This window comes from Bos mutus, chromosome 19, assembly GCF_027580195.1.
Source record: "Bos mutus isolate GX-2022 chromosome 19, NWIPB_WYAK_1.1, whole genome shotgun sequence".
NCBI classification, from domain to species: domain Eukaryota; kingdom Metazoa; phylum Chordata; class Mammalia; order Artiodactyla; family Bovidae; genus Bos; species Bos mutus.
In genome coordinates this window covers 36,093,237-36,117,401 of record NC_091635.1, presented here as the reverse complement: position 1 = coordinate 36,117,401, position 24,165 = coordinate 36,093,237, and the positions used below count along the sequence as shown (strand labels likewise).

The 24,165-nt window shown below is 49.8% G+C and overlaps 1 protein-coding gene across 1 annotated transcript in view; it reads left to right on the top strand.

Annotated features, from left to right (window-relative positions):
• TBCD (tubulin folding cofactor D) overlaps window positions 1-24,165 on the top strand; it is a 148,720-nt gene that overhangs the window by 100,719 nt on the left and 23,836 nt on the right. The window contains 9 exon segments of the mRNA XM_005887772.3: window positions 520-605; window positions 6,743-6,823; window positions 10,360-10,433; window positions 11,880-11,997; window positions 12,600-12,660; window positions 14,281-14,303; window positions 19,686-19,717; window positions 22,349-22,411; window positions 23,318-23,394. Of these exon segments, the coding sequence (XP_005887834.2) occupies window positions 520-605; window positions 6,743-6,823; window positions 10,360-10,433; window positions 11,880-11,997; window positions 12,600-12,660; window positions 14,281-14,303; window positions 19,686-19,717; window positions 22,349-22,411; window positions 23,318-23,394 (615 nt within the window).

Genomic DNA, 24,165 nt, shown 5'->3' with positions numbered 1-24,165 from the left:
CAGGTGACCTCCCAGTTTTTGTCTTGCTCATTCTCCCACCAGCTGTGGGGGTGGGCTCCTGTCCAGGATTCACAACCCAGGCAGGTGCCAGCCCCCCTCAGGGGTTCTGGGGTCCTTCTGGCTGGAGGGGAACTGGTGGAATGAAATCTGAACTTGAGTTCTGCTGAAATCTGATGTCTTTCTGTGGTGTGTGGTTTAGAGAAACGGCTCTTAGAGTATTTCAAAGTTGAAATGCTAGTATTGTTAGGAAAAAATTTTATTTAAGTGCTTCAAATAATTTTAGCACAGTGTCCAGCCTCAGAGAGGCAGTCAGTAGTCCTTGACTTGAAAGTCCTTGGGTGAGCTTGGTAAAGGCGTGTAGTTTTAGCTGTCAGTTTAGTAACCAAGTCTGCGTTCCCGGCACTTCTCAGTTTGTTTATAAGCCTAACTCATGTGCATATGGTTATCAAACTTTGAAAATGCCTTTTTTATTCATTGAAATAATTTTCGTCTCTTTTTTTTCCCCCATTTTTTTGTTAGGGTACTTTCCCTCATGGGATCGATATTTTGACCACAGCTGACTACTTTGCTGTTGGTAACAGATCTAACTGTTTCCTGGTTATAAGGTAAGTTTTAATAGTCATCGTAAAATACAGTGTTTTCTTTGAATCACAGATCAGTTTCCACCGTTTGGTCTCTTGAGTCTGGAAGAGCCATTGAAAGTAAATTTATGTGTGAAAAGATTGAAAACTGTTTTAAAAGGTTTTTTTCTCATTGATGGGACAGAGTGCCTAGTGTATGAGTCCGTTTACATAAAACTTCACAAAATACGAAAGAATCCAAAGGAGGACAGTAGCACGTCGGGGGTGGCCTGGAGAAGGGGGTGCTCACCTTTTAAAGAGGTGTTAACGGTTTGAGGAGCACTGCTGTGGTGGTGATTTTTCTCTTAAACCACTATTTCGTTGAGAGCATGGTCTTTTACAGGGAACAGCCAGGAGCCAGAACCGTGTGTTGCTTTCTGTGTGGCCACTGCTCCGCTGGGGAGCTTCTCAGAATAAACCCTCAGATTGAAAGTGACTGTTCCTTTATTGTTTCAATGAAGCAATGTTTCCCCAGTGGAAGTTTTCTCTAGCTTCTTTATGAGTAAAACAGAGGTATTTGAGCAATCAGGTCAAGGAATAAATATTTAACGTCCCTAACTACAGTTTTACAGAAATCGCATCAAAGCGTACTAAGTCGCGGGGCAGGGAGTCCAGTTAATTAACCCCTTGCAACACTAGTACAGGATGGGCATGATTTCATGAAGTGACTTATTTGCCTTAAATTGGGAGAGGAAGCACACCAGTGCCTTTTTAAATTGTTACCCGTTATGTGTCTGAAGGATAAATTCCCCAACACCCCTGCTGTGCGTACCGTGCAGAAACTACATTTCTCCACAACCTGCATGCACAGATTTTTTTTAAAAAAAAGATGTAGCATTTGGCCTCTTTCCCAGAAACAATCTTTGTCCAAACAGACTCTGTATTTTTAGCATCCTTTCCACCTTTCCTCAGCATTTAATGGCCTTCTTTGCCTTATCAGTTCTTTCCTGTTTTACTTCTGTTTTCTTTGATTGTTAATCTTTGAACATGTATTATACATGGGGAATCTCCCACCTTTGACCAAGTTTCCTGGCTAAAAACTTGCAACATTTGGCCTTGGCATGCTTTTCTTGTGGCTGAGGTCTCTTAGTTGGTCTGCTTTTCATAGATGGGCTGGCTTGGGGTCTGTCTTTTTTTACAGAGGGTTCTGCACACTCGCCTGGACAAGAGGCAGTTTGTGCAGATGGGTCCAGCAGTCATGGACCAGGGGGCTGTGGCTGCACCCCATTACCATGGGGCGCTTTGGGGAAGCTCTCCTCTTGCCCCAACGCAGGGCTGACACCCAGGGTCCTATGCCAGAGGAGCCTGGTGGGGCTGGGGGGACAGCCCTGCAGGAAAGAGTCCACAGAGCAGGGCCCGGCCTGGCGGGGTGGGGCTTCTGAGCCACAGTGGTCCTTGAGTTGTCCTCAGGTCAGGGAATGAGGTTTGATGGTCAAATCTGCATTTTGAACATATCACTGTAGTTACATTTTGGTAACTGGAAGCAAGGAGACAGGGCCCCTCCTGAGGTGGGGGACAGTCAGGGGAAGGTCAGGGCCCCTCCTGAGGTGGGGGGACATGGTCAGGAGACAGCTAGGGTGCAGGAGTTGGGTTACCAGGAGAATTGGGGTGTTGGGGGTACCAGTGAGGGAGACAATGCCTTGGGTTTTGGGGAAGGTCTGGAGTTCAGCTTCACCAAACATGAGGGGCTCATGGCACATCTTGAGCGGATGTATGGGCTGGTGTGTGGATGGTTCTCCTGGAGATGGGGGAGTCTGACGCAGAATTGCGGACGAGGACCATCAGGTGGGGAGACTGACATCGTCTTGCCTCTCCTTTGACTCAGCTTTGTCATGTACTGGTGACACGCAGAAGATCGCTCATGTTTAACGAGTAGATTCCGAGCAGTGTTGGCGGGCACAGATCTCTGCCACCAGAGCGCAGATGGCGAGAGACCTGGCTCTGTCTCCGGGTGCCCCTCCTCCAGTGGCTGAGAATCTGCCTGCTGGTGCAGGAGGCACGGGAGGCGGGTTCAGTCCCTGGGTCTGAAAGATCCCTGGAGTAGGAGATGGCGATGCATTCTAGTGTTTTTGCCTGGGAAATCCCACGGACAGAGAAGCCTGGAGCCTAGAATTCAGTGGGGTCTAAAAGAGTCAGACCGTACTGAGCACGCACGTGGACACTCCTCCTGATTTGCATACAGTAAAATTCACCAGTTTAAAAAGTGAGCTTTGGCACGTACATAATCATCTCTGCAGTCAACACGGGGAATGTTTCTGTCACTCCAGAAAGTTCCCTCAAACCCAGGCCCTGACGGCCTCTGAGTTGCCTTCTGTCGCTGGAGTTGGCCTTTCTAGCGCGTGTAGGACAGGCGCGTGGTGCGTGGGTCCTGTCACCGTGTGTCACCACCCCTCAGTGCTGCAGCGCTAGTCCCCTGCGCGGGCTTGTCCCCTGCTCACCAGCCGGTGGCGTTTGAGGCTCTTGACTTCGGATGCGCGCGTCCGGGCGGTGCTTCTCTCTGCCCAGCTATTTTCTGCTGTAGCGTAACGAGCAGTTGTGAGCACTGTTTGTTGGTTTTGTCTTCGTGCAGTTGTAAACTTCGTTAACATATCGCTGGCACCACAGCACTGTGCATCCTTCTAAAGATGGATTTTGTCATATTTTGCTTTCTAGTGGTTTGCTTTCTAGTCGTTTTGCATGTTCCTGTCCCGTAAATGCTTCAAACTAAGGAAGCCCCAGAGTAAACTTTCCCTCTTACTTCCTAACTCAGTGAACATGGTGCTGTCCACATCATCAGCTCAGTTTTGCTTCTCCTTCTCTCGTTCCTCATGTCCAGTTGGTGACCTAGTTCTGTCACTCCTTCCTTCCTAACAACCCTCAAACATTCCCTCTGCGTGTCAGCTCAGTTGTCACCGTAGCCCCGCTCTCACTGTCCTGTACACTTGCAGAGCCTCCATGACCACCCGTCACTTGTCTGAGTGCAGGACGGAATGCTTTCTCTTTGTCACAGCCCCGCCCTGCCTCCTGGCCCCCAGTGGGTCGCGCACCCTCCCTGGCTCTCCTCCCTGTGGTCCTCGCCTTGTGGTGGATGCCCCTCGTAGTTTGCACTTGGCCTCCGTGCCTGAGTCCCTGTAAGTGCTGAGCGCCGCCTGGGCTGGTGGCTCCGGCAGTGCGTCTTTTCGAGGTCAGCTGCTAGTTAGTGCCTGAGCTCAGACTAGAATTCAGGTGGCCAGCCCCTGTCTGGTTCTTCCTGTGAGGCTGCTGGTTTGTCTGCCCACTTCTCTGGGACCTCCAGGTTGCTGGCCTGGGTTGGGTCTGTTTGTTGGGTGGGGCCAGGGCCCCATAGGTTATGTGGGACCAGAAGTCACATCTTGACTCCATTTCTGACAGCTTTGACTGTCCTGACTTTTCTGTTTTCTTCTGACTCTCGCTTAAGTGATTTCTTCATTTTTAGAGGGGCTCTCAATCCAGCTCGCTGCTGGAGAAGCCTCTGCTTTTCTTCCTCTCATGCCCGGAGCACAGATTTTCCCTGACTTGACTCTCCCAGAGCTCATGCCTTGTAGCACAGGCATGCCCACCTGGCACCCGTGTTCACCTGTGTACACGCACTGTGCCCACACAGGGTTTGGGTAAAATCCCGTTCCCCCATCTTGGCCTTCTGTGTCGTCCACTGTATTTGGATGACACATGGCTGATGGACAGGTGTAACACATGGGTGATGGACAGGTGTGACACATGGCTGATGGACAAGTCCACAGTGGGGCATGTAGGTGGTGTGGCCGGTTCAGACAGTATGTGTAAGCAGTTGGTGTTTTAGAGGCATTAAGTATAAAGGTGCATTTTTTTGAGTAAGTAATACATGTGCATGGTATAAAATTCAGAAGGTGCAGAAGTTGTTTAGGGAAAACCAGGGCATCTCCCCTCTCCTCTGAGGCACCTGGTTCTACCCTGGGGGTCCTTGTTGACCCCCAGTTCCTGTGTCTTGTAGAGAGCTTTGGCTCATGTCTGTGGGCGTATTGACTTCCTTTTGTCCATGCTGAGCAGTGGCACACGGTGCCCAAGGTGGGAGCTACTCAAGTGCTCACCCACGGAGGATTGGCCAGATACAGGCACGCCACGGGGATACTGTGGGCTCCGGGCAGACCGCTGAAGAAAGCGAGCGTTGCGTTAAAGTGAGTCACATGAATTTTTTGGTTTCCTACTGCATATGAGAGGTATCTTAACACAAATCTGTAGTCTGTTAGGGGGTAATAGTTAGGTGTCTATAAAAAAAAAAATTACTATGAGGATGCTCATCAGGATGAAAAACTGAAAAAAAAATCATAATGACTAAAAGTATAGAAAATTGTTTAATCAGTTGTGTACACCCATACTATGGAACAATATATGCAGCCATAAATACTGCACTTTGTGGGGGAAAGTCTACAAAATAATGTTAAATGAATAAAAGAATACAAAATTCAAAAAAAAAAAAAAAAAAACAATGTACATGCTTTAATTTAAAAATGCTTTATTGCCAAACACTGCTAACCATCATCTGAGCTTTCAGCAAGTCATAATAACATGAGCCATCACTGTTCACAGATCACCATAACACATATAATAATATTGAAAAAAAAGTTTGAAATGTTGCAAAGATTACCAAAATGTCACACACAAAGTGAGCAAATGCTGCTGGAAAATGGTGCTGATTTGTTCAATGCAGGGCTGCCATGTATCTTCAATTTGTAAAATATGCAGTGTCTGTGGAGTACAATAAGACGAGGTCAGCCTGTAGTAATCAAGTTGGCTGTCAGTAGTAAGGAGCAGCTCTGCGCGTGTGCCGTCACAGCAGAGCGTGGACGCCGTTTGCTGCCTGTGACGTCCTGCGTCTTGGAGAGCCTTCCATATCTTTATGTGGAGTGTGACCTGTAGGTCTCCCCCTCCTGGCCATTGGCTTCTGTCTTCTGCTGTTATGAACGATGTGGAGTGAATATTCTTGTGTATATTCTCACCTGTGTAGTTATATCTGAGTGAATTAGAAGAAGTGGAACTGCTGAACCAATGGATATTCGTTTTCAGTTTCCTGGGCAGTGCCACTTGATGTCTCCAGAGGCTGTGCCAAGATGCTGTCCCAGCAGTTTCTGGGTGCTTCTAGATCCTTCCAGTGGTAGCTGTAAAACCCTGATTTTGGCAGTTTGCCAAAAACTTTGGACAAATTTTTCTTTCTGTTTCCCATTGAATGACACTGAATGTTTGAGCTGTATCTTTTCTATAAACTTGAGTGATTTTTCTCCTAGGTGATGATATTATTGATTTGGAAATACTCCATGTTACAGAAGTCTCTTGTTTGTGATAGCAGTTGCAGATATTTTTTTGTTTTATGGTGTGTTTTTCCCGGCAGCATTTTTCTCCTTTGGTTGAGTATTTTGAAGGTACCAATTTCTTCTTTTTTGGCTCCTGGGTTTTGAGTCATAATTAGAAAGGCGTGTCCCACTTGGAAACTATTTTTAGAAGTTCTCCTATGGTATTTTCAGATGGAACTTTCATTTTTAAGGCATAATTACACCTCATCAGCTGTCCTCACATGAAGCGTACAGTTCAGGGAGCGCTGGCAGCCTGCACACTTGGTGGCCAGCACTGCCACTGACATGTGAGGAGCTCAGCTCTTTGGCCCCAGGCGCTGCTCTGCCCATCACCGTAGCTCACTGATGCCTTTTGTAGAATGTCGCACAAGTGGAATCAGAAAGAACAGATTCTTGGACCTGGCTTCTCTCAGCACAGTGGTTTCAGAGAGTCACACTTACTGTGCGCGTGTGTGTAGCTCGTTCCTCTTTATTGCTGAGCTGTCTTGAGTCTGCCACTGTTGCCGTCTATGTGTTAGTCCTGTTATAGACAGACATTTAGGGCGTTTTCTCTTTGGGGCTCTGATGAATGAAGCTGCTTGAAGTCTTTATGTATTTAGAAGTCTTTTTGTGGATTTATATCTTCATTTCTTTTAGATAAATACTTAAAAGGGGATTTATAGGAAAGTTAAAAGATTTATAGGAAACTGCCAAACAGTTTTTGAAAGTGGTTATATCTATCGCCTCATGTTCTCAGAAGCAGTGTGTGAGTGCCTGTTCCTGCACATTCTCACCGTCTCTGAACATTGTTTTTTCCAGCATGTTTATTGCCGGCTTTCCTGAGTACACGCAACCCATGATAGAGCACCTGGTCACCATGAAGGTCGGCCACTGGGACGGGTAGGTTTTGTGTTTTTGTGTTTGCCTAAGTAATTTGTCTGTCAAATAAGAATTCATATTATTTCCCAAGGGAGAGATTAAATTGAGCTCGTAAGCCTTTGATATGTTTTTTGATTATAGATTTTGTATTTTTGAAGTAACACTTGAGAAGTAATGTAAGCTCCACTCTTCACACCTGATGTGTTGGTTAATGGTCTACCTCCAGCTTTACTTCTGGAGACTTCAGTGACATGTGCTGGGTGTGTAAACATTCCCATGTCATGAGGGCAGGGAACTTGGGCTGTGAGATCCACTCACCCCTCTATGGCCACGGCCTCCCACCTCACATCTGCTCCATTTGGCCGCTTAACCGTCTCCTCCATCCTTCCTGGAGCCAGGCAGGCCTTTGCTTTTTCCTGATTACGGGGCAGTTTCAAGGTGTCTTCACATTTCCCAGCAGTTAAACGTGTCCGTCCATTGGGGAGGGCCATTGTATGACCCAGAGCGGGTTATCAGCGCTGCTGTCAGCACCTCTGGGAAAACAGCTTATTTTCTCTTGGAAAGCTCTGTGTAGCTGCCGGCGCTCAGGCCGAGGTCTGAGGGACACAGACGCCTGTGTGTGTAAGGAGTTTCTCCAGGTTCTACATCTGGAATCCCAGCTTATAGTGGCTGTTGCTTGTGGTCAGTAGGACATATAAAACCAAAATTGCAACTATGTCACCCATGGTGTTAAACTAAACTTTTTAGCCATTGAAATCTCCAGCTGTTGTTGAAATGTTTATTTCTTTTTTCAATTCTGTCTTTTTTCCTTCCTGTATTTTGGGTGAGACTCTCTGGTTAGGTGCATATACATTTCTAACTTTTTTGGTATCTTCCAAATGTATTGTCTCTTTTTGTTTCATGTTAGATTTCTTATCTTAAAGTGTAATTTGATATGATTATAGCTTAAGGGTTGGCAAGCTTTTTCTTGTAAGGGCCAGAGAGTAATATTTTGGGTCATTGTCCCATGTATTTTATTGTTTTTTGGTCTTTATAAAATCCTTTAAAGATATGAAAACCATTCTAAGCTTGGGGCCTTACAAAAAGAGGCCTGTCACAGCCCCCGTCACCTCGCACCCCTGTCTGTCTGTAGGGGGACGGCAGACGGTCCTTCCTTTACATCGAGCCTGGCGACCAGTGCCTTTTATTTGAGGGCTTTAGACTTTTCACATCTGATGTGGTTATCCGTGTCGTTTAATTTACACTTGTCATTTTACTATGTGGTTTCTGTTTTTTCCTCATTTTTTAAATTGTTAATTTTATTTAAAACATTCTTTGTGGAAGTATTCTTTTTAGTATAAGCTCTAAAAACCTGAAATTTCCAGGATTCATGAATGGAAGGATAACTGCAGTCAGATCTGAAGGTCCTCATGGTAATACCTGCTCAGACTTTTTTCAAATGTTAGGATTCATGGAACAAGATTATGCCTAATTTTTAAATGATTCTTCAGAGGCGGAGATACTTCTGCCTTTCTCTGTTTTTGGCCTAGATTATATCCATAAAGAGATATGAGCTAAAAGTTGATAAACGGGTCTCTTCAATTTCCTGTGAATACATGGCTATTGGAAAATGGGGAGCCTTGCAGAATTCTTCACTAGTGTAGGTATCCTGTTATACTTCTAATAGTATATACTTTTGAAAGGTATTGTCCAGTGTTTTGGGTTTCTTTTTAAACATTTTTTGATAAACAGCAATGTCTTACTGTGTAGCACAGGAAACTATATTTAATATCCTGATAAACCATGATGGAAAAGAATATGAAAAAGAATACATACGTATAACCGAGTCACTTTGCTATACAGCAGAAATAAACACAACATTGTAAGTCAACTGTGCTTCAATTAAAAAAAAATAAACATTTTCTGATACTTGGCCATACCGCAAATAATGTATGTATCAAGATAAACATAATTAAAAAATTTTGACTTTGGTAATATGCACATAATATTTATCTTAATGTCTTAATCACTTTTCGTGTTCAGTTAAGTACATTCCCCTTTCTGTGCAACCAGTCTCCAGAACCTTTTCATCTTTGCAGAACTGAAACTCCATACCCATTAATCACTGACTCCCCTCCCTGTGGCAACCCTGTTTGTCTCTGTGGATATGAATCTTGTAGGAATCTCATGTGGAAGCCTGCAGGATTTGTCCTTTGGTGCCCAGCAGATTTCACTCAACATAACATCCTTCAGGGTTCATCCATGCTGTAGCATGTGTCAAAATCTCCTTCCTTTATAAGACCAAGCAGGAGTCCATTCTATATACTTGCCACATTTTCTTTATCCATCATCCTTGGGTTGCTTCCACATTTCAGCTGTTGTGAGTAATGCTGCTATGAATATGGATGTATAAATATCTCTTTGAGACCCTGCTCTCTGTTTTGGGGGTATATACCCAGAAGTGGGATCCATAGTTTTTTGTAATGGATTGTACCATTTAACATTCCCAATACCAGTGCACAAGGATTTCAGTTTGTGCAAATCCTCACCAGTACTTGTTACCTTCTGCTTTTTTCTAACGTGTTGATCTTTATGGGTTACTTTGTTTTCATTGTTGTTGTTGGGTTTAAGAGTTCTTTATATATTCTGGATGTTAGTCCCTTATCAGATACATGATTTGCAAATATTTTCTCCCATTCTGTAAGTTGCCTTTTCTCTCTGTTGATTGTATCCTTTGATACTCGGAAGTTTTAGATTTTAACACAGTCCAGTTTATCTATAATCAGTTTATCTGTTGTCAGTGTATATAGTTTTTCCTTTGCCTGTGCTTTTGGTGTTGGAAAACATTTTAGAAAAAGATCTAAAAAAGTTTAGATTTGGCAAGAAAAACATTGCCAAATATAATGTCATGAAGCTTTCCCCTTATGTTTTTTTCCTAAGAGTTTTATAAATGAGGTCTGACATTTAGATGATAAATAATATTATTTTTAAATACAGAAAGCTTATCTTCAAAGTGCACTAATTGGGAAGATCACTGCTGGGATGGGGCTGGGGGGCGTGCATGGAGGCGGGCATCCGTCTCACAAGTGGCCCTCTGAGTTTGATCAGAGCCTGTCCGGCCCCTGGCAGGCTTGGCTTTTTACCCAGTCTTGGGGTCATCCTGTTGTGTGCTGAGAACGTACCAACTGTGCCTTGATTGGAGATGTTTGCACTGATGTGATGTGCACCTCCTGTGTATTAGCTTGAGCCACTGGAACTTCCCTCGTTCCGCCTGTGATCTTCCCAGTGGTGTTGCCCAGACTCCCGGTACTGCTGTCCTCTGTGTCCCTCGGGGTGCAGGAGGTTAGACACACGTGGCCATCCAGCGCCACGCAGATGGCAGGCTTGCATGTAGTGCCGCCTCTTGGTGAAGGCTGTCTCCCTCATTTAGGAACAGAGGTTCTTATTTGCTAGTTTATTTGTATCTTTTCTCATAGTGTTTGGCTAAGTGGCCAGGAGACAGCTCCCGCACACTGTTCTGAGTGAAAGCCAGACTCCTCAGCCTGCAGGACTAACAGTGTTGTCTGCCCCGCCCCCAGGACCATCAGGGAGCTGTCCGCCAAGGCGCTGCGGAACCTGGCGCAGCGAGCGCCCGAGCACACCGCCCGCGAAGGTAGGTGCTGCCCACATGCCCTCACATGCACAAGGGTGTGCACTACAGACACACGCACACACACCCAGCAGAACGCTGATGTTAAGACCTGAGGGTCTCTCTCTTGCTGGGAAGGGTGTGAAGAGCTGGTCTGTGCTTCGTTGGGGACAGAACACAAACCAGGCGCCCCAGCCTCTGGGAGCACAGGCGCTGTGAGCACTGAGGTGTGCGTGTCCCCGGGAGCCCCAGGGCTCATTCCTCTGCCATCCCAGCCAGAGTGGAGGATCTGCTGTGCACTGTGTGCGTTTCAGGATGAGCCTTGAAACAAGTGAAGCAGCTCATAATATAACACACAAAACAGTGAGCTGCCTCCCTGGGGCTGCGGGGGACTTGCTGACTTCCTGGGCTGGGCCTGAGTGTGCTCTACTCAGGAACAAGACGGCCAGTCTGAGTTAATGACATGCCCTTATCGTTAAGAAAAGACCCTGTATTTGTTCCATCATGGCTTTTCTATTTGGAATCAGTAGGCATCTGATTTCAATTCAGGAAACAATACATAGGTTTCTTCGATTTGTACTTATTCCCACTGACGTTTATTAGAGAAGTGACTGTTGTTGGATTACAGTTGCTCAGTTGGAGTTACTGATTTTATGCAGACACTCTAGGATTTTACATGAGGACTTGGGGCCTGTGAAGGTCCTTCGTGGTCTCTTAATTAATGTCAGAAATCTCTCCTGGTGTTTACTTTCCTTTGATGCTGATCCTGCTGCCTGAATGAAGGGGACGCTTTCTTCCCAGTTCAGGAGTGCTGACTGCTCTAGGATTCTTAAACACTGACCACTGCCACATCTGAGTGCCCGTGACGGCCCCCTCCCAGCAAGGATGCTGTTGACGTCCACGGCCTCTGCAGGGCTGTGACCATGCTTTCCCTGGCTGGTGGGGCTGGAAGGACAGAGCCTCTGTGGTTGTGACTCCTCATCTGTACTCCCGGCCAGGCTGCAGGGACTCTGGTCCTGCTTTCTGTCCCCAGAGCACAGGCTCCGAGGTTTTCTCTGCTCTGAGCAGCAAGGAGGGAACTCCTGGCTGAGCCAACGTGTGTTGGCTGAAGGGTTCTACAGCCCAGCCTCTGTCCTCGCTGCCCCCCAGCACAGCCGTGGGGGTCCTTGAACAATAGGAAGGACCTGGAAAACACTCTGTTTTCCTTCTTCCCTGCTGTCTGTCCTCACCCTGAGTCACCACCCTGTGTCTGGGGCCCCGGAGATGTGTGTTATTTGGGACAAGTACCCTCTTAAGTCACATTCGTCCTCCCTGTTCATGCGTCTGCTGAAGGGGTTCGGCGTGTCGGAGGCCTTAGTTTCGCCCTGGTTGTGAGGTAGTGACAGAACTGAGCGGGTGCATTCTCCCCTGGATCCTGAACCCGCGTGTCTGACAGTCACCCCGTGTGCCTCTCCCGCTGTGTCCTGGCAGTGTTCCCGCGTCTGCTGTCGATGACACAGAGTCCAGATCTGCACACTCGGCACGGGGCCGTGCTCGCCTGCGCAGAGGTCGCCCGCAGCCTGCACACGCTGGCCATGCAGCAGGGCAGGTAGGAGCCCCTTCATTTGCACCTGACAACATCTGTCAGCGGTCCCCTGTCCTCTCTAGGGGATCCCACCTCACTGGGCTTCTCTTGTCACCTCGTTCTTTCCGAGATTTAAACAAATTGTAAAGCAAAGACACGTTTTCCAGACTTGGTGTGGAGTAGCCGTGTATTCAGTATTCTGTGTTCGTTTGTCACTTTGAATAATGTAAAATACTAGAGGATATAAAAGTTTCAACCAGGAGCCTCTTCTGTTGGTGCAGTTGGTATAAATAACAACAGACGCAGTATGGGGTGGCTGAGAACGTCTGAACGTCGAGAATGTTTTGTGAAGCAGTTGCTCCATCTTCTTACTTTCTGACTGACTTTTCCTCAGAGACACAGCTCACCACACACTGTTATGTCTGTGCCATGGCTCCTGAACTCCACCTTGAGGAAAACTGTGTTATATAAAGTCGATTCCTGTCCCTTGAGGTGGTTCCCTGGGGGCACGATGATAGCGGATCTGAGTTGACCCTACTTCTCTCCCCAGGGCTCCTAGGAATTTCAAGCCCCCCGCCCCAGACTCAAAACCATGGTCCTCACATGTCGTGTTTGAATTCCTGCAGGCCCGTCTCGGACTTCCTGGACGAGAAGGCCATGCATGGCCTGAAGCAGATCCACCAGCAGGTCAGTGTGAGCCGCAGGGGCGCCCCCTCCTCGGTCTCCTGGTGCCTGGGGGCCTCCCTGCCCCCACGCCCTTCCCGCTCCTCAGCTCCAAGTACAGCCTGGAGTCGGTCCTGGGGCTTTGGGCACGAACCCTGGGGGTGAGCTCAGGCTCTCCTGTGTGGCCAAGTGTCCCCCGCTGGGCCTGGCAGAGAGTGCCTGCCTCTCGTCTGGTCCTGCTGCACTGCCTGGCCGCCCTCCTCAATCCGGGCATTCTCGCGGGATGGTGGGTGGGTGGTGGCTCACAGAAGGCCTTGCGACCCCAGCTTTACCCCCATGGGGAAGCTCCACGTCTGCAGTCACACCCAGGGTTTATGTATGCACTTCTCTGGGGGGGAGGTGTGTGTGTTTTTCTGGGTTTTGAGATTCTCAAAGGCTTTTTGTGACTCAAAATTGGTGAAGTACGAGCTCTGGGTCTGAATGTTATAGGATAGCATGAAAGTCACTCTTGAGTGTTAAGCTTTACCATTTGTTGTTCTGGGTTGAGTTCTGTTGTAGGATTTTTATGTGATAATTGACCATTTTGACATCCTCCCCTCATCCCGTTGGTGCTGTTAGCCTTCATTTCCATTTTAGCAAAGTCATTTCATCTGTTTAGGTGCGTTTCTCACCTTTAAGGGTGTCTCTGTGTGTGTTTTTGGCTGTGGTGGGTCGTTGTTGCTGCACGCGGGCTTTCTCATCCCGGTAAGCAGGGGCTACTCTCCGTTGCAGTGCTTGAGCTGCTCATGGTGATGGCTTCTCTTGTTTGGAGCGTGGGCTCCAGGGCGCTTGGGCTCCAGTATTTGTGGCTCACGGGCTCCAGAGCTTGATCTCGGGAGTTGTGGTGCAGGGGTGATGTTCCCCGACCAGGGATTTAACTCGTGTCCCTTGCATTGCAAGGCGGACTCTTAACCCCTGGACCACCAGAGAAGCCCTCATTTCTCACTGTAGAGTGGAGTCTGGTGCTACCTGGACACTGTGGAGCCAGGCTGATGCCAAGTGGTGCTGTAGAAGGTTCAGTGTGGGGACCACCCCGTCCTCGGCTTCTTTTTTTTGTAGAGCCTGGATGATAGCGGAACCTACTTGCTTGAGTTTCTGTGAGAACTGAAGAATGTGTCTGGAGAGTTGGGTGGAGTTTTTGGCACAGCATGAGCTTTCAGTGAGTGGGGGCAGGGACGGTAGTTAGTGGGATGCTGAGGTGCTTCTCTGAGTTCCTTGCCAGGAGAAGGGCTGGCAGGCTTAATTTTCTGCCTGAGGGGCTGTTGGGGGGCAGGTCCGGTATCCAGGCATCTCCCTGCTGTCACTGGCTGGTGACCCTCTTCCTCCCTGCTCTGACCCTCGGTTTCCCTACCAGGCCAGGGAGGGAGGAATCTGGGCTGTCTTGGGGATCAAGCGCAGTTGTGCTGGAGGGTCTTAGTGAGGGAGGGGCTTCTTAGCGAGGTGCTCCTGGAGAGTGGAGTGCACTCCGTCAGCCCTCCTGCGAGACGCCCACCTGTGCTTGTCTCTCTGTTCTCCTTCTGATGCTCGTTGATGTTATATACCTGCTGTGTTATATTTTTAAATCCTAGTAATTCAGATGACTAATTTTCAATTCTTTATTTTTAGCTTTACGATCGTCAGTTATACAGGTAAGATTTACATACCTAAAGTTTTATGTTTTGTGAAGAAAACATTGGGCCCTAGTCACGGGCATCTCCTGAGTGGTCCTTGCTGAGTCATCTGTGTGTCGTATTTGAGCGAGTGAAGAGCCGTGAAAGGCGTGGTTGGGTTCTGAGCTTCACAGACAACATGACGAGAAGCTTCCGCCTTTGACTGTGGAGCCTGACAGGCTTGTGGCTGTGGACAGACCACCCGCAGCAGCGGCACCGGCTGGATCTGCCTTCTGCCCTTTGCAGCAGGTCCCCTCTGCCCTGGTGGCTGTGGTCCGCCCTCTGACTATCATGTGGATAGAACTATACTGTGCAGTCTTAGGGTCTGGTCTTTCTCACCGAGAGTGCTGTTTCTGAGATTCACCATGTGGTTGGTGTATAGCGGTGCGTTCTCCCATAGAGCTGTTGGTGGTTCAGCGACCTGTGTGCTTGGTACCTTCTTGCCAGGTGATGGGCATCTTCACTTCTGTGCATATTGGCATATGAGTCTTGGTGTGGACGTGTGTTTCTGTTTTTCTTGGGTGAATACCTGTGTCAGGACCCTCTGGTCAGTGTGGAGACGGGACGAGGTTCCTGGGCTCTTTGGTGGTGTCTGTTTCCTGTTTAATGGTCCTTCCCTTAGAGGCATCCTGCAGGTGATAACTCTGCTGAGCGAGTCTCCTGCTGGGTGGGCGGGGCCTGGTGTGGACCTGCACCCGTGGGTGTGGCTCTGCCTCCCGGTTTCTGCTTCTTGGGTGGAGGCCTGGAGGGAGTTCCCGTGGGCGCTCTTGGCTGTTCCACCAGTGCTGCCTGCCTGCTTTTCATCTGTTTTAAATAGAGAGGAACGACTCATTTTCTCATACATGAAAACGTGTTCACTTGTTCCTGATGAAGTGGCCTGAACTCTGCTGGACTAACCATGGATGAGCAGGGAGTGAGCTTCGTGCCAGGTGAACTGAGGAGTGAACCCCTGGCCACCCTAGGGCCAGTGTGCTTTTGTCGTGTGTGGCTTTTTTTGGAGCTGAAGACTTCTGATGATATTGTTAGCATTTTACAAATCCCAAATGCACATCTGTTCATTGCCTTTAAATGTTCTTTTCTAGTGATAAATCTCAAAAGTAATAGAAAAGAAGCCCCTTCCTTGAGGCCAGCTAGGGAGATGATGCGCGTGGCATCTGGTGTAACAAGGGCTCTGGGTGGGACGGGCCTGGCACCTCAGCAGTGTTTGTTCCCCAGATATGACTCCCACACAGACCACAGAAGGGAGGGCACGTGCCCCACAGGACCAGACTGCAGGGGCCTGAATCCGAGTGTCCAGTCCTGACCTGTGAGATCCAGCTTAGCCCCACTATTTCCTTCGACTGTTTTCTGATTGTGAATTTGGGGGTCCCCGAGACCACTCCCAGGATCAGGGACTGGGCTGGCAGAAGGACTCGGCACTCAGCATAGCCTTTGGTGCTGTGGAAAAAAATGAAAGTGAAAGTCACTCAGTCATGTCTGACTCTTTGCGACTCCATGAACTATACAGTCCATGAAATTCTCCAGCCAGAATACTGGAGTGGGTAGCCTTTCCCTTCTCCAGGGGATCTTCCCAACCCAGGAATTGAACCCAGGTCTCCTGCATTACAGGCGGATTCTTTACCAACTGAGCTCTTGATGCTGTGACTGTGGCTTATTGCTGCAAAAGTGTTCATTCAAATCAGCAACATAAAAGGCCCAGAGGACAGAGTCCCTGGCAGATGAGGCACAGCTTCCTGGCTGGGTCCTGTCCCCGTGGAGTCAAACCAAATCCTCCTAATGGCTACTTGTGGCACACAGCTTTTGCCACCCAGGGAGACCACCCCCCCAGCCTTGGCATCCAGGGTTTCCATTGGGTTGAGCTGATTCTCTGTGATGTGAGGCCCCACCACAGATGGCACTACCAGTGTTGACCTCCCTCCCACAGGGCTCCCGGCCCAAGTAAATGGAGGATCCTGCCTGGCAGAGCCTTCTTGGGCTCAGACCTCCATAGCTGGGACCTCCTTGGAGCTGGAAGGGACAAAGCTCCAGACCCTTCCTTCTTGGCCCTCACCTCCAGGAAGCAGCCTCGCCTATGGAAGTAAATCCTCTCTCCTGGAAGGGACCCCTTAGGTCAGTCTGGTGCTAGAACCTTGGGTCCCACGTGACCTGAAGATCCCTCTGACACTGGCAAAGGACACAGGGCTGGAGCATCTCACAGGTTCTGACAGACTGACAGGGCGGCCCCGTGACACCAGGGGTGGTCAGTGCTGGCTGGCTGTGGGGGGCTTGTGCTGGGAGGACCGCCGTGTGCAGTGGGAGCTCTGAGCACTCACTGTGTCCGGCAGGTTGGAAGGAGAATCCCTGTTGAGGAGGGGCAGGAGGGTGAGAACTCCTGGCCAGGCTGTGTGGTGCTCCTGACTGGGAACGCCCAAGCTCTGAAACCTGGTAGGCACTTCCGTCAGCGGGCCTGGAGCTCTCTGGGGAGCCCTCGCTGAATTTCCTCTGACACTTGAGTGCGTGGGGGCCTCGTTGCTTGTGGTGGCCACGGCCCAGTCCCTACGTGTCTGGCAGCGTCAGGCCCTCCTGCAGGAGTGGTGACAGGCCATCCTTTGCAGGACAGAAAGTCTTAAAGAAATGTGAACTGTGGGGAAATGGAAACGGCAGGTCATGTGGTCGAGGGAGCTGGATCTTGATCTTGGAGGGAAATGTGAGTTGCATGTGGGGTTTGCACCCGCCCTCTCTTCTGGTCCCCTGGGGGGTGTGCTCCTGCCCCTCTGTGAGTGAAGCAGTTGGCCCTTGGGAGGCCACCTGATGTCCTGGGAGCCACGGCCTTGTGGCCTCAGGGGTGCTGGGTTCCCCCGGTCTCTTTGGGGCCCCCTTGCTTTCTCAGAGATGTGAGCGACTCTGGGAACTGCGTTCTCTTGGGTGGACTGTGCTCAGAAATCTTCCTGGGGGAGGACGTAGCAAGGACTGATTTTCCCTAACCCCGAACGTTTTATCTTGAGTTTAGGGTCTAAGTAAAATTAAAAGAATCACGCAGGGAATGCCTGTTCACCCTTCCTCACCTCAGTCAGTCATTCATAACATCTTGACCGTTTGCTTTCTTTCTTTCTGTATACGTGTGTTGTTTGTTTTCTTTAGTAAGTTCTGGGCCTGTTACTTCCTCTTTAAAACTTGAGAAAGGATCAGGGAAGAGCAGGGACTTTCTCCTGTGTGACCACATACGACCAGCGTCTGCGCTGCACCCAGGAGGTTCCATGTGACCTCCGTGACCTGTAAGCGGAGGTTCCTTCAGCTTGTCTTCAAATGCTCTCCGTAGCCTTCTTTCCCCCTTGAGCTAGGACCTACTCAAGTTTTTGTGCTGTGTTTGGTGTTACTCAGTTACCCCCTTTTTGCTTTGCACGACGCAGCCTCTTTTCAGGCCAGGTGTGCTGTGTGCCGTCGCACATGCCGGGTTTGCTGGGGTGCTCCCTGCATGACGGCTCTGGCTCGCCCATGGCGTGGCCGGTGCGGCCGGCTCTGGCTCGCCCGTGGCGTGGCTGGCATGGCCGGCTCTGGCTCGCCCGTGGCGTGGCCGGCGCGGCCCTGCGGACCCTTGTGTTGCCTGTGACGTCGGTGTGTTTGCCCCCTGGTGGAGACGCTGACTTGACCCCTGGGTTTAGGGACGACCTCCAGAAGGTCAGACGTGCCGGTGAGAGGCATGCACCCCCTTGCAGCTAGCAACTGGCCTGACGGTGGTTTCAAGACTCGTGGATCCTGGTTTCCAGCGCCGGCCTTGCCTGAGTCAGCCATCACCCTGTGGTCTGCCAGTGGGTGCCTGGCTGATTCCCTCATTCTTTCCATGTGCATTTTCTGAGACTTGTCTGCAAAGAGCAGCGTCCCTCCCCACTCCCACCCTGCTGTCTGCCTGTCTGATATATCACTATAGACTCGTGCACCGCCCCTCCCCCGCCAACACCATGCTGTAATTTAGTAACGTCCTTGTTATCACGCCCCCCCACCCCCGCCAACACCGTGCTGTAATTTAGTACCGTCCTTGTTACTCCTTCTGTGACTTAAACCGCCCTCTACTTGGTCCACCGGAGGCTATTTAAACGGACTCTGTCGTTTTTACGTGATTCGCTTATCTTTGAGCTGGGTCTCTCTAACCTCTTCGTCTTTATTGCTTTGGTTTCTGTTCCCATCATCGTTGATTGCGTTCAGTGCAGCTTTTCTTTTCAGGTCTGTGTTTTTATTTCTTGAGGTCCTGTTTTGTCTTGCTGTGACTCAGTCCCTCTCCTCCCCTCCTGGGACATGTGCATGAGCTGAGAGCTGTTCTGACAACCCTGTGTGTGTATCCCCTCCTCTTGGGGAGCTGCTGGGTCTGTGCGGGTTGTTTTCTTGGAGTCGTGAGGGGTGTTCTGATTCTCAGCGGGGCGCTGGGCTCTGTGGTGTTTCTGTCGCTGGGCGCCGCCTGCTGCTGTCGGGCTCTGCTCGCCTGGTGGGCTCAGTTGGACCCTTTCACAGCCGGCTCTGGAGGCCTGGCAGGGCCAAAACAAGTGGGCCGGCCGCTCAGGTGCTCCTTGCGGGGGTCTCCTGGTGCCTCGTGCCTGAGGAGGCCCGTGCTCTGCCTGAGGGGGCTCCCCCGCCTGTATGGGTTCCTATGCGTGCCCCGCCTTCTCCTTAGGAGTGTTTTTCTTCTTTCAGACTCAGGTGGTTTCCTTTCTCGAACGTGCAGCTCAGGGTCAGTGCTGGGGGTGCTGCTCCGCAGCCCCTCAGATTCCGGCCGCCTTGGCCTCCCCACCTCCATCTGCGGGGGCCCCCCTGCTGGGCCCTGGCTGCTCCTTCCCTCCTCCCACACCTCTGTCTGCAAGCCTCTGGATGTTTGTCCAGTTTTCCACTTGTTTGAGGCAGGAGGGCGAACTCGAATCCTGTTCCTCTGCCTCGGCCGGAAGCCATAGCTTTCCTGCCTTCTCCCGGAGTGTTTCTTGAACTCATGTCCACCAGTTCCCCATCGTCAGCGTCCCACGTCAGTCGGGGGTCCAGGCGGGCAGCCCCTCTCCCCGATCCTGCTGGGTGGTGATATCTTCCTGGTGTCTTAAGTTCCTGTAGTTTTTACAAAATAAGAGTTGAACAGTGTTTGGAGTTTGTTACATGTGATTCTGTGATATAATTCATACCAGGGATTAGAGTCTCCAGTGAAAACTGAAAATCATCTCATAAGCGGTCACAGCACATATTTTCATTTCTTTTCATAAAAAGTAGTTCACGTGGCCAACAACAAATGCAGCTCTTTAATGTCGTCTTAATATTTTTTGGAGCCTGAAGTTACATCTGTTACTCGGTGAAAATATTTACGTTTTGTATAACAAGAGTTTTAACTTTGTTTTCATTAATTTTCAGGGGTCTGGGAGGAGAGCTCATGAGACAAGCAGGTAGGTCTGAGCAACAGAGGCTGCAGGTTGTGGGGCAAGGTCCTTTCTTCCCACCACTGAAGGAAGACAAAAGTCCCAAGGATATTTATTTACTTGTTTTCCACCTTGTAAAGTTCCCTGATGGGCTCCTTTGCAGGGACCAGTGGCCGGGCCGTTTTCTGGTCAGAGTTACCGTGGCGGTGCACCTGGCCTGCACATCCTAACTCCAGGGCTGCCTGCTCAGCCCGCTGCTTCTCCTGTGTGTGTGCACCCCAGGCTCTTAATTTTCAGCTTCTGTGGGTCCAGATACATTTTAGTAGCTACGGGGCTGGCAGCCGCTGGGGTGGGATGAATGAGTAGAGTAAGTGTCCCATGAAGGGGTGATACAGTTAGGACTGCGAATGTTGCCCTCTTTCCCTCTTCAATATGATAGATTGATAAAACAGAAGGGAGAATCAGAAGTTTCAAACGTACATGGGATTTCACGTGTGACAAAGAAGGTACGTGTTTCCAACCTGGCTGAAGAGGGCAGTTGATAGAGTGGTTGATGATGTCCCAAGGAACCACGTGGAAGGAACCAAAACTGTGTCCCCTCTGCACACATACACAAAAAGCTAAATCTCTAATTAATGGACATTTTACTGATTAATTCCTGATTAAACTTAAGTGTAGGAGGTACATTTTTTAAAACTTGAAGGAAATTTTAGGAGAAATTAAGTGATCACATTGGTCCCTAAAAAACTTCCTACCCAGGAAGTTTTCAGCCTCACCTGGTTGCTGGGGAGATGCTGGTTAGCTCCACGAGGAGGACGCGTCTTCTCGATCATATTGGCTACGTCAGAGCTGGGTGATCCTCTGCCGTGGAACGCCTGCTCTGGAGTATATGTTGTTACAGCATTTTCCAGTTGCGAAGGGCATTGTCTCTTAGGATTAAAAATGTGCAGTCTTCTGCCCTGCATGGCCACTCCTAGGACTCTGCACCCCCAAAACATGTAGGGGTGACAGGCATCCTGCTGGACAGACAGGCAGTCTGTGTGCTGATGGGATGTGTGTGGCCATCTTGTTTGACATGACAGAAACTGGAAGGAGAGCTGAGCCCAACAGGAAATATTGGATTAACAGTTTCATAACCATAGTGTGGGATGTTGCCCGTCTTCTAAAGAGCATGGGGTCTCCCGTGGTCAGTTACGTTGTTTGAGAAGAAAAGCAGTTTGGTGGCTGGAGCCGGGGAGGGGCCTGTGCGCATCCTGGCTCTGCTGGGACACCCCTCCTCCGGCCCCCAGGCCCCCTCGTGCTGGCAGGTCACATCTGTGCTCAGGACGGTGGGAGTCGGGAGTGTGAGGAGGTGGGGTGGAGTCCATGCTCGCAGAGACTGAAGAGCTGGCTTCCTCGCTGGCCTGGCAGCATTTCAGAGGACAGCTGCCGCCGGTCACTGGTCCCTGGGGGGCAGTGACGGGCACCCCTGCTGAGGCATGGCGGCTGTGCAGTGGGCACAGGGAGCCTCTGTTGCTGTGGGCGCTGAGGTTGGGATTTGTTGCTGCCAGCCCAGCCTAGCCTGGCCATGGCGGGGGGCGCCTATGGTCTGTGACCCTCTGAGCATTGGGAGGAGGTGTGGGAGCCATGCTCCAGCTCAGCTTAGTTTCGGGGTCAAGGCAGGAGCAAGGTGGTGAAGACGGGGTCAGGGCACCGAGCTGACAGGAGGAGCGCCTGTGCTCTCTCAGCCTGTGAAGGTCCGTGTTGGGACCCCCAAATTACATGGCCACCAAAATGTCAGTGGTGGTTTTCTATCTTATTTTTCTGTAGTGTTAGATTTTTTCCAGCAAATGCAAACTACTCATTCAGTAGGAGAAAACCATTAGGCTGTTCTATTGTAGTGACCGAGGTAGGGGTGCATTTGCTGTGTGAATGGGCAGCGTGAGGAGCCATGTGGGATGGGCAGAGCCACGTGGCCTGTGGGCAGGCGCCGGGCAGGTCAGAGCCTCCTTGGTGCCAGGACAGCCATGTGAGGCCACCACACAGAGGCTCAGGTGTCCTTGTGGTGGTGGCCGCTGAGCAGCTCTACTGGTCTATGTTTCCACGCGCAGAAGTGGTAGTTTATTAAAACGGACACTGCATTATTTACAGAGGTCAGGAATTTACCAGAGCTTTGTGCACTGTGGCTCATCTGGGGACTGTCCCGTCGGGGTGATACGTGTTACCTCCTCTGACCCTGTCCGGACCCTGGTGCTGACCTGAGGTGGGGGAGCCCCCCTCCAGGGGAACTTGCTTCTCCGTGGTCCTCATTGGGCAGGTGCCTGCTGCTCAGCCACAGCGCCTGGTCACTTGTGGGTGTCCGTGGTTTGAGAGCTGAGTTGTCTGTCCCTGGGGGTTCTTATGGGGTCAGACCTGCGGCCTCCACGTGTTGCTCCCTTGTCTGGGCAGGGTTCCCCGAGGGCACCAGCGTGATGCTGCTGCTCGTGGCTCCTGGCACTGCCCCCGAGCCTGGGCCAGGTCTGGTGCTGAGGACATGCTGGGGGCTCGCCCCCGACGCCCGCGCTGAGGGGCAGGGGCGGGAAGGCGGTGCTGGCCGCGCCAGGCTCCGGTGCAGCAGGGTGGGTGCTGGGATGGGCACTTTTGGGGAAATGACATTGCGTTCATCCTTTTTCTTCCTAGTGTGCATTTTAATAGAAAACGTGGCCCTTTCCAAAATGCCCTTCAGAGGTGATGCCGTGATCGGTAAGTGCACCTCTCCAGCGACTCACATTGTGGCATTTTCTTCCAGAACTAATTCAGCTTGAAAAGTGAAGACCAACCTGTTAGGGTGGATGGTAAATTCCATCTTGTTAGAATCTGTTTTAAGTTGCTGTTAAGAACCCACTGTAAACAGGGAGCATCCCCCACACTCTCCCCACAGAAGCAGAGATTCTTCCTTCTCTTCCAAGGGCTCAAGCTCCTTCCTCAGGGCTCCCGACTGGAGCTCTGCCTGTCACGGCTGTGCCCAGCACCAGGCATTCTCGGCCGTTCCTCTCCCATTTGGACAGTGCCAGCCCGAGGGGCGAGAGCGGAGGCCCAGCAGCTGCCTCGGCTCTTCCAGGGGTGGCAGTCAGGCCCCGGTGCTGGTCTGGAGCGTCTCCAGGCTCTGACGTTGTGGCCGCTGGTCACAGAGAGGTAGTAAGAAAAGCCTTGGGGTCACCGCCCCTGCTGGCTGTGCTGGCTCTTTGCTTTACAGCCTCAGAAGTTCTGTAACTTGAGGAAGAAGCAAAAAATGAGTTAGTGTTTGTTTCCAAGTATTAGATCTAGTTGAATTTTGTGTTTGATTTTTATTGGTGGGGGGATTGTTCAGGGAAGAAGTACAGGCAAAGACCACTTGAAGCTTGCAGGTGTAAAAGGAGAACAAAAACTTGCCCATCGTGACAGTTTTCACATTTCAACAGCAGAAAGAAGAGTTTACCCCTATAGGTGGAGAGGGCAAAGGCCTTTAGAATTTCATTCGACCTGGAGAGCATGTACCTCAGATTTCCTGCAGGTTCCTCTCAAAGGTCACTGTCTACTTTGACTTGAGAGGTAGAAGATCTGTGTGGTGTTGTTTTTAATTTGATGCAAATGTTCTTTACCAGCTGAATGAATTTGTTTCTTTGACAGATGGTTGGCAGTGGCTGATAAACGACACCTTGAAAAACCTCCACCTCATTTCAAGCCACTCTCGACAACATATAAAGGTGTGGGGAGCAAAGGCTCTCTGGCTTTTGCACTGTGTATAAATATTTGAGTGTTTCAAAGGTCTTTGTGCATTTTGAGTCCCTTTTGTAGACCAACATGATTGATAAATGCCAATAATTATATTTGGAATTCTGAATGATATTGTTTATGTAATTTATGATCGGGACAACTAATGCAGCCATCATTGACCAGAATATTTAAATTTTTTATTATTGTTTCTAGTTTTATTAATTAATTTGCCTTCTAAACGTGTTCCCTATTGAGCTGTATAATTTAGGGCTGGAGGCTCCTGTTGTGATGCTCACGTGCGGATGAGCAAACTGCTAGAATCGTGACAGCATGTCAGTGTCAGTCACGTCACGTGAGCAAGAGTGTGTGGTGTGTGTCCCCATCCCCGTGGCCACTGCTGTCCTGCCTCAGGACAGGTGAACTTTGGACTAACAGAGTTGCAACCCCTACCCCCGTGCAGAGATAATAGCCTTGGTATTGATAATGACTAGGCTTTGATGTGGAGGATGAAGGACTGGAAGTAGATATTGGTCTTTCTTGTAGCTCTCCAGCCTCCTGTGTCTCAGTTTTTCTGTTGGGTGAATAGAACATATCTTCAGTCTTCATCCCTTTTTCTATAAGTAACTTTATCGTTCTGTAGGATCCAGGTACAGTTTTACTAGTTGAATTTGAGTTCTTCATGATCGGTGTCAGAATTCCTTTTAAAAACAATCCATAGTTCATTCACACCAGTCGTGATCGTGTGTGAACCTGCTCTGATT